Source organism: Chanos chanos, chromosome 3 (genome assembly GCF_902362185.1).
Source record: "Chanos chanos chromosome 3, fChaCha1.1, whole genome shotgun sequence".
Classification (NCBI taxonomy): Eukaryota; Metazoa; Chordata; class Actinopteri; order Gonorynchiformes; family Chanidae; genus Chanos; species Chanos chanos.
Genome location: NC_044497.1, coordinates 40,977,968 through 40,988,357, shown reverse-complemented (window position 1 = coordinate 40,988,357; position 10,390 = coordinate 40,977,968). Strand labels below are relative to the sequence as shown.

The following is a 10,390-nucleotide window of genomic DNA, read 5'->3' as shown; positions in this document are numbered from 1 at the left end:
TACAGCTCATGACTTATTTCATCACCATAATAGTAGTGTTCATACTGTGCATGTCTTTTGCCTGATGAGGTGAGAACTGTCAATGCAGAGTACTCTTCAGATGAAAGCGAAGTAAAGATTTTTAAAACCTCCTTTTTGTAATGGGATGGGAATTTTGCATTACTTCCAGACTTTTTAAAGTCCCGGTTGGAGCGAACTGCTGAAAGTGTCAGGTTGACCTAATTTAACAAAGTACTGCCAGCCTGAGCAGAGTGTAGGTCCTAGGAGCAGCCTGCTCCTTTTTGTGTGGGCCATTTGGGGACAGACTTCCATTTGCAACCTCTTTATAATTCACTACAGTACAATGCAGTCACTGCAGTCTGTGAGCTTAAAGAATGGTTGACTGAGTTTGCATTCTAACAAGGTTATTTGTGACTTCAGAATCCTAATATACAGTTACATGTATGCCATTATTTGAAGTCATAGCTCTTATATATTCAATTTGTGTTTCTTGGGAACATTATAATAATACGCTTTTCACATATTATAAAAAAAAACCCTGCACAAGTAGATGTATAATTTTATTATGTCATCCGTATTCTACCTAAGGTTTTGTTTGAACACATCCCATTAGGTGTGTGTATGTAAGTACGTAAATGGAATCACTGTTTTGTTGTAGTGAAGACAAACAGTTTATCCCAGTTGCCCTCACATAAAATCTGTTGTTTTTGGCAAATAATACAAGAAATTTCTCTTGGTATTTTACTTTGGATCCACCAGCAGCAAACCAGTGCTGGCGAAAAACAGAAAAGCAGGATGATCACAACAGATTCAAAGTGAAATATGTTCTTTGTGTGATAAATTGGAATACTGCATCTCTATAACACACTAATTTCCCTTATCTTACCATTTATAATACAGACCACATTGTTTGACTGGTAGTGACTCCTAGAGGCAAAGTCTTTCACAATTGCTCTGATCCCTCTCATGTCAACATTCCAAAAATCAATACGAATTCAAAGGAAGCACAACCTCTGCCTTTCAAAACCAAACCGCTTGTATAAACGAAAACCCGATAAGGTACACAAAACGTACATGCATTATCACTACGGACAAGTGTGACCAAAATGTATGAGCTAAAAAGTTATGCTTTTTTTTTTTTTAAACCAGAACATAGCTGTCTGAGATGAGGATCTCGCTAAAGTGCAATACCTCCCTCTAGTGGAGATAATGAGACACATCAGCACTGAGTACTCTTACGTCAATACAGATTTACGAGCTCCTTTTGTTTCTTGAGAAATAATTTAATTCATTTTTTAAAGCACTAATAATTTTAATTATGAGACTATTTAAAGGAAAGTGGTTAATGCCTCTTGACCTTCGAGTGTAACAGAAACACAAGGGACTTCAGTAAGAGAAAAAGGGCCGATTTCCGATTATAAAAAAAAAAAATTTGATTCTTAACAACACATTCTGTGATGTTTGTAAATAGTATAAAATACTCAATACTACAGGACTAAACAAAAGCAAATGCTGAAATATCACTGCATCCTATTTTCATTCAAAACCAGACTTGCTAAAAAGTGCCACATACAAGAAATTAAGACATGATAGAAACAACTTCTGTAAATGTAATTAGACATGAAAATGAAGACTGAAATTGTAAATGGTGCAGTCACAAAGTCTCAGACAAGATGGATCAGACAATCTCTCTTTAATAAAGAAAGAGAAAAACTTGTGCATGACAAACATGGTCCAAAATGGACAAACAGTGCGGAGGGTTAGTCTTCAGTATGACCCTTTCATGTCCTTTAAAAAAAACATATTTACATATTTATTCCTTGTACAATTCAGGTTGCACTGCATTTTGATTAATCTCTGAAAAATGATATGATTCATTCTACTTGATACAACTGCAATTAGCCCTTGAGTGTAAATCATCTTGTGCTGAATAGCTCCCTCAATTGTCAACATATTCAAAAGTCCAAAAAAACATTCCAAAGATCTATCTTACGAGCAATTCGTGCCTAATTCCACGGAGGGGCTCTTGGAGTAGAAAGACAGATGCTTCCTAGTCACGGAATACCTCCTTCCAGTATTCATTCACTGTGAAGTTTCTGTTCCTCTGTATAAGCAGTCTCAGAGCTCGGGCCTCTCTTCTAGACTGCTCAAAACTAGGCCTCCAGATCCCCCTCAGAGAAGTTCTACTCAGTTGGCCAGCAGCAAAGTCAAACATTCTCGGAGCAGGACATCTGAGATGGTTCACGTCAGCTTGCCAGATTTTAGTGGGTAAGCCCTTAACAGGAAAAGACAGAGGGCACTGATTAGTTCTATAACCTATGGAAAGACGGAAATATGCGATAAAGTTAAAAACTGACTTGATTTCAACATGAAAGGTCCAGGATTGAACCCACGTGAACCAGATGAAGAAAGAATCATAAATCCATAAATGAATAGCAAACAGGAAAAAGTACCTGTTTTTTCCTGTTCTTGTTCTCCCAGATCCTGTTGCATACCATACACTCAAAAACGTCAATGAAATTATCCTGGGTAATATCCTGGACCCCCCACTGACGTTCCTGCAGGGCTGCAATAAGTCTCTGGTTAGGGATTTCGCGCTTGTGCTTCCATTCCAGGTACGTTAAATACTCCCAGTCGTTTTTGTCCAGTCTCTTTAAATACTGAGCCAGATTCTCTGGTTTTTCATTTGGGTCAACCACAATTACACTCCTGTTGCTTGGGAGCCATAAATGCACATTGGGAGCCCCGTAGTATACAGGAACCACGCCCAGTTTGAGAGGCCTCCACAGCTTCTCTGTGATGTAATCATCACAAATAGCATTCTCAAAAGCTAGGATGAACTTATACTGGGCTAGGAGGTGGTAGAAATCCTGTTCCTCCATGCTTGTGGAGTCCCTTAAATGAGAGGGAAGGTCCTTATTGTGTAGACACTGACCATATGAGTCTACTTGGACATACCTCATCAGTTCTTGTACATAGACATCCCTGTCAGAGGGTGGGTCACAGTCTGACTGGACATACACTATGGGAGCTAGGGTTTGCCTAAGCACATTCTTTTGGGCAAGGGGGAGCAGGTATGTGTGTGTGGTAAGGATGTGCAGACTCTCGAGGTACTGAGTGGTGAGAGGCAGGTGGGAGTTCCTGCTGAATGTGGCAGTATGGTTGAAAAGAGTGATGACTGGTTCATGAAAAAGCTTATAGTTGTTCTTGGGTGACTCCTCATGGAACAGAGCCCATTCATGGTGCCTCTTCCTGGGCAAAGGGAGATTCTCAATGCTGAAATCTGTACCTGATTGGAAGGCAGAGGGTTTGAATAAAACCAGTTACATGTTGCGACTCAATTTCACAATGTTTCTTGCTTTCAGCAGGGTTAGATGAAACTGCAGTGCTAACTTACAAAACTAGCACATTATAAGCATTGTAATGACCATAACAAAAGTTGCTGAGATAGGTATGCCATAATGAAGGATCTAAGATCATGACTTTGGTTAATAACACCAAGACCAGTACACACACATACACACACACACACACACAATAGGCGAATTAGCTGTCACATCTAAATTTAATGGAACTGTCTTCAGTGGCAATGGGCCTGTAAATCTCAAACACATTTCTTTGTCTCATCTGGAAGCTCCTCTGAGTCATTCTGTAACGTTGTAACCTCTCTTTTATGAAACAGGGACAAAAGAGCAATAATAGTGAGCAACAGCATGTTCCTGGCTTTGCTATCAGTATTCACCGTGATGTGACAGATCCTTTTACCACTGCCACAGTGGATGAACTCCCCTTGCGGTCTGACCATTAAAACGATATATAATATTCTCAAAATTTCATGAACTTTTAACAAGGAAGGTTGGGGGCTTAGGAGGTAAATCTTCACTAAAGTTTTTGTCTGACAGGAATGTTATCTGTGATTGCTAAAAGTAGGTATTATTTTAAAGTATTTTATTCAACTTCAAAGATTTGTACTAATGTGTACTTCTGTTTTTCCTTTAAAACCCAAATCCTTCACTCATTGCTGTTGTGATCACAGTTTTACACAGGTCACAGTACTGTGTGAAAAGATAAAAAAAAATTTTTTATCAGAATAAATTTATATGTGGTCTGAAACTGGCCAGGTAATGACCAGAAGCACAGCATAATAGATTAATAAATTTTAGTGATCATCTGCTCTCCCATCATTTCTCAAATGGGACAATATTAATTTAGAGGAGCCTTGATAAAACTTGGAAGCTCTGAATGGCTGGAGGGCCAGACACAGTCTCTCTGACAGTGTCTTTACTCAGTTGATTTAGAGTCAGTCCATAAAACAAAACATCACATAACTTGTTAAATCATAAATTCCAGTGCATTGTTCAAGACAGTCTCTTTGAATGCATGGTCAGTGAATACCGGAATAGTGTTCCCTCTGGGGGCTAAGAAAAAAATAAACAAATGTGTCCAGAGAACGCCATGGAGACAATCAGCATAATGTGAAGAGAGGGATCCAAGAGTATGGCGATTATAAAAAACAACAACAACAACAAAAACCCATATATTCATTTGTTTGTATTTTCAGTGGTTTATCTGATGTGTTAAGTAACAATGGTTAAGGCTGGGGAGAAACATTCATGTCACATTCAGAGGGTCTCATGCTTGCATAACAAAAAATGTATCAAATACTATATTTGACAAGCCTTACATACTACGATGGTCAGATGCTATTTTTAAGCATGTGATAGTTTCACTGCCTCAGATGATGTCTATTCACAATTATTCACTGATTACAATACAGTTGGCCACGAAAAAATATGATTGGCTGCTTTTCGTCTGATTTAAAAATGTTACTCACCATAAAACAGGAAGGCCTGAGCAGAAGGATGAGAATAGTACGACTTGTTGATAGTGAAGAAGCATCTGTTATTTCCACATTCTCCAAGTCTTCCTGATTCACCTGTTATTGGTGACCACCACACAATCAAAGGGTACTGGTCCCCTACACCACCAGGTATCTTCTCCTTTAAGGGAAGGTTAATGTCTTCGAATACCTGTATTTGTGTTAACTCTTCTCTCTCCTTCAGGGGGAGTCGGTGCACTGTCCGTTCAACCTGGCCCAGCTCTTCCACAACCTACACACAGGACAAGGGCTCAGAATATGAGCTGACATATGACTTTAGTGACTACACAAAGAAGGAAAGCATACACAATTTTTCTTTTTTAACCCACATGGTTTTGCTATATCAAAATTTACAGAACCATGTCTTTGTATGATGTGAGTCAGTCTTATACTTTTGCAAGAAAAAGCTTGGTTTTGTGAGATGCAGGCACATGCAGCATTAGCACTGAACATTCACCATGTATAGATTCGGTTGATGCACGTTCTTGGGTGTGGCAGAGTACACAGAATGCATATATTATTTCATTTCAAAGAGTGATGGATGAGATATCAAGAATAAAATGATGCTATTCACAAAATGGTATACATATAAGGCTCTTTCTAGCAAAGTACAAATGGTTATTTTAATGGTTAATAATGAACATAGGAACTGCATGACATTCTGGATGCCAGTCATTTTCACGTTAATAGTCGGGAAAGGAAAAGCAGAGGGGGGGGAAAGACACTGTAATTGAATTTAACTATTTAAGGGAAAGATAAGGAAATACCAAGGACGATGAAAGATAAAGGTTTCATCCCAAAGTTAGTATAATCCAGGAGGCGAAGGAAGATAAAGGAAGATTAAAACAATATGCACAACTGGGTGCCTGCAAACAAGAGAAAATTAGAAACACCACACTAAGCAAAGCACTGAAACCACTGCATTGTGCTTTATACATTGCATTTCCCTCGCTGACATGAGAGCAATTTTTACTTTGTTAACTGGCCAAAACTGATTATTAATTGATAATTCCTAGGACAACTGGAACAGACATGCATCGTTAAAAAGAAGTGCCCTCTAAAAGTATGTCCAAGGCGTAGTCGAGAGAGTCTAAAAAACTTTTTAGAAAGATACATGGGATAACGAATTAACAATACTATTGGTAATGTTAGTTCTATCATCAACAGGCGTAGCAAAGAAGGCTACCTGAAACGTAATAATGAGAAAAATAAACGCCGAAATGCAAACACAGAAAATAAAAAGTTTCTTCGCAGAAATTCTCGCCATTTTAAGAAGGTAGCGTAAGATTTCAAAAATCGTGTTTTGGATTTGTTCACGTGCATCCGTGGCAGTCTCTTCGTCTCTGTATTCGTATAATTACTCGTCTATGCATGATACATTACTTGTATTATTATACGTTTCTTTTTAACCGGCGTGCATTATCAATTTGTTTTGACGTTCCATACGCCATCTTTCTGGTCCAACAATGATAGCAGAATAGGTTCAACACAATTGACACAGTCTCGCGCCGCTGCTCACGGAATACACCGAATGATATATTGACTTAATGCGAAGTGTCCGCAAAATTTCATCGCTAAGAGTCTATCCATTTGCACTACAATCAGGGTTGTTGAGGTCTCAAGGAGTCAAAAAAAGAAGATTTTTAATGTGGCCCTATGTCACGTCATACTCTATTTACACTGTTATTGCTCGATATCTCTGTCAATCAACCCATTACCAGCAGTTGATTGGCTAAGTTGGTTTGCTTTTTGGTGCGGTAAAATGATGCTGATGAACATACCGAGAATGGACAATGCATCTGTAACGGCGACACTGTGGTGCTTCAGGGCTTGTCATAGCTTTTAAGGAGTCTGGTCTTCAGAGAGATATGAGAGATGAGAAAGAGATGTGTTACATGCGCTGTAATTACAGATTCTCAAACATTTTAATTTCGTCTGTAAGTTATTTATTAACACTGCGTGAAAAGAGGTGTATTCGGCCTGGAATACTCCTGTATATTCCCGGATATTCCACAGATAATCAGCTGTATCCGGCAGTTTGCAGCTCTGTTACGCGGCACGGAATACTCCTGAATATGTACCGTGTTTGGGGGTCTGCCTAGAGCCCTTAGTTGCCATGGTGAATAATCCCTTGGGGGTGCTTGCAAGGGAACATTTGCACTTCACACCTTGGGCCACCAGGTATCCTGCAATTGGTCAAAAGTCTTTCTTTGGATTGGTGGAGCAATGTCTTGCCCCTCCTCTAAAACCCTTCCCCATTGGTCCATTGTGGGTCCCCAGACATGAATTCATATGGTTTATATTATGAATATTATTATTAATATTATTATTATTATTGGTGGTGGTGTTGTTTTATGTTCATAGGTAGATTGTATAGATCTGGCAAACAAAAATGAATTACACAAATTTTATTATAAATAAAGAAAATACAGTATAATATAGATTATAAGGCATATAAATTGACAATCATATATATATATATATATATATATATATATATATATATACATACATACATACATATACACACACACACACACACACACAACATATAACAGAATAGAATACATTAGAACAGAATATACTGTAATATCATAGTATATAATACAAATGCTTTTTGGGAGCATAAATGAAACTAAATGTTGAGCATTCCCAAGAACAACCCAGCTTCCGTGGTCTCCATTGTGAATCTATCCACACCAGCTGATGCATGGTGATTCACAACATATTTTTGGTCTTTGTCCAGTCTATTCTGTATCACCTCACAACTTTGTACTAGGCGGGAGGACCCACGCTGACCTTCCATGCAAGATGGCGTCCTCGTCAGAAATTATATCTACTGATGTGGTCCTCCATATGACAACATCTTCCTCCGTTTAAAGAACACTAGCTCTGGCCTTGTGCTGCTGCAAAACACAATGAAAACAGAAATTAGATCGCTGAAAACAGCAAATGGAGAAAAAGTCTAAGAACTACTGGGGAAACGGTGTTTTGACTTACTCTTCTCCTCCTTTGCCTCGTTCGAGTGGCGATCCTGCCCCCCTCTTTGTTCTCTATATTCCCTCCTTGGGTCATCCTGTAACTCTTTCAAATAGACTCAATAGGTCTTGCAGGATGCAATAGAGAAAGAAAAGTGGAGAAGAAAGGAAGATTGATTACAAGTTTGTTTAGAATTCCAGGCACTGCTATGAAACAATCGCGACAATATAGTCTACCAACAAAACACGTTGTCTTACCTTGTCCGTGGATCATGTCTGTGCGTGTTGTTTTCAGCATTATGCATTCTCCGCACAGCTTCCTGTAGAAGCAAAATTAATACAAGAGTTAAATTCAACCACATTAAGGGATAAAGCAGATAAAGAAATGTGAATGTTTCAGAATGCGCGGCAGTCAGACGAAAGCCAGAAGGCTACAGAAATAAACTTACCGAGACAGAGTTATTCCCCGCTCGTCTTCTTTTTTTGGGCAGACTCCTCTTGCGCCTCTTTGATGGGACTCCATTCTGTCCAACCGCCGAATAACATTCTCCATTAACGTTTACTGCTGTTCAGACATCTTAAAATGCATTTAACGGGGACACCAGTTGTTTGTTTTCGTTCAGATTCGGCGTTGGAAAAATTGGATATTCCCGGCGCACGAGTAGCCTCTCCTCTCCGCTGTCCGTTCGAAAACTCAAGTGTTCTTTTGCAAGCCATCTTCAAAATGCACACTATCGACAGAATACGGAGTACAACTTCTGTAATCCTTCAGTGACTCGCCTCTCCTTACCTTACTACAGGTAACCCCTTCCCCAAAGCAAATTTCGCGCTGCAGTTGCATACAATGCTATTGGTTACTGTCACTCTACGCCATGAAAACTGATTGGACAGGACTCAACCTTAGATTCTGAGTGGGTGGTTTGAAAACGGGGCATGTCCTCGTACCGAGGAGAAACATTCCAAACAAAGCGAGGAACAGCAACAAAAACTCCTATGCCCTGTAAACTTAAAAAAAAACAAACCCTCCTGTATCCTTTGTCCCGCATCCCTCATACTGAGACAATGCCCCGCATTTTCGCTGGTCGTTTGGTTTTTAACTGTCAGAAATAAAAAAAATATATGGATCCATTATTTTACCCGCCCGCACATGAGCCGCTTATGCCGTTGCGGCATAGTTTCTAATCTATTTAATAGCGCTATGTCAAAAGCAGTAAAAATGCAACATAGCCGAGTTTTTTTTTAATAAAAGCCTTGCTTTCACCAAATGGCTGAGAGGAGAGCATTGAGCCTGTGGCGGCCGTCAATCAAACTGTGCAGCTGTGGGGCCGACGAATTTCTTTGCTGCGTCACAAAAACCAAACTTAGTAAACCTTACAGGTATGAAGGTAAACGCTGTCAGCCGACATCATGGTCAAAAGAAAGGAAAAAGTTCTTTTATCCCTTCTGACCATGCTACTCATCCAATAGAGATTTTGGCTTGATATAAAGATTTACATTGAAATTGTTTTATTTTATGTAATATTTTATTTTGAGGCTTATTTATTCTTATAGTTGGATTTGGTCAGGGATTTAACTTGAAAGACTTGAGCTGTATGATGCCTGCTGCTTTGCTTAAGTACAGTTGCCTTTGATGGGCTTGTAATGGCCAGTGCATGTTGGATGTCTATCAATACAAGTGTACACAGGTGTTTCTTATTCAGTTAGACTGACATTATATCTAAGTTTTACATCATCTCTCAGCATTAGTAACATGTCCCACATTGTCCCACACAAACTTACTACTTGTCCCCCATTTGGTCTGTTTGCATCTGGTCACCCTGTACCTTTGACCCCAAGTAAAGGACAGTTGCATAACCATCAAATATGTAATTAATGAACCTCTCATTTAGACTTTTTTTTAAATTATGTTTTCAGTGTGTTTTTGTATGCTCCATTTGAAGTGTCCGTTGTAATTTAGCTGCACGACAGAGCAATGACATTAAAGGCTACATGGGCCTACCACTGCTGTATTATACACCATGCAACACCTAACCAGTTTGTGTGGTTATCAAAATATAGCCTAAATATTATAGGCTAACTGATAGAAAGTTACAGCGAGGAAGGGGGGCAGGTTTCTATACCCAGTCTCACCTAGACCACTGACTGTTATTAGCATTTGAAAGGCCAAGCCATCAGCTAACGACTGTGGTCACACGGATGCCCGAAAACTGCCGTCTAACAGCTGTATTCGGACATTTGCGGGAGTCTTCAGGTCCGCAAGACAAAGTTCTGCGGGCATCCGAATACCTCCGGAAAACAGCAGGTTTAGCGGAAGTTTACTTTGTCCGGATATTTCCGAATACACCACTTTTCACGCAGTGTAATCAACTTCATTTGCTACGCACTGAATCTGAACCATGAACAAGATATTTATATAAAAAAATACCATTAAGCTATTTGAGTGGAAACGTGATGAAGGAAATAGCCTACTGCATTTGGAAAATTAAAACTAGAGAGGTAGTCCATGAAGTATAGGGAAATATCGATCCAGTCA

At 39.3% G+C, this 10,390-nt stretch overlaps 1 protein-coding gene across 2 annotated transcripts; it reads right to left on the bottom strand.

Moving 5' to 3' along the window:
- Positions 1 to 2,050: 2,050 nt before the first annotated feature.
- On the bottom strand, positions 2,051 to 6,158 carry pofut3 (protein O-fucosyltransferase 3). 2 transcript variants are annotated; one of them, XM_030769814.1, is made up of 4 exons: positions 6,066 to 6,158; positions 4,835 to 5,111; positions 2,454 to 3,289; positions 2,051 to 2,275 (listed from the first exon to the last, which is right to left on the bottom strand). In XM_030769814.1, the coding sequence occupies exons 1-4, from the start codon at positions 6,144 to 6,146 to the stop codon at positions 2,051 to 2,053; spliced, it is 1,419 nt and encodes a 472-aa protein (XP_030625674.1). In that variant the 5' UTR covers positions 6,147 to 6,158. The 2 variants fall into 2 exon arrangements, with proteins under 2 accessions (XP_030625674.1, XP_030625673.1); XM_030769813.1 differs by having other exon boundaries at positions 4,835 to 5,099; positions 6,063 to 6,146.
- Positions 6,159 to 10,390: the final 4,232 nt, after the last annotated feature.

What these genes read in the sequence shown, in the direction of transcription:
- pofut3 (XM_030769814.1), bottom strand. Translation starts at nt 6,146, where the DNA reads ATGGCGAGAATTTCTGCGAAGAAACTTTTTATTTTCTGTGTTTGCATT. An exon ending in TCAGGCCTTCCTGTTTTATG is followed by an intron (nt 3,290 to 4,834) that starts GTGAGTAACATT and finishes CCTTCCAATCAG; the next exon opens with GTACAGATTTCAGCATTGAG. An exon ending in ACAAGAACAGGAAAAAACAG is followed by an intron (nt 2,276 to 2,453) that starts GTACTTTTTCCT and finishes TTTCCTGTTAAG; the next exon opens with GGCTTACCCACTAAAATCTG.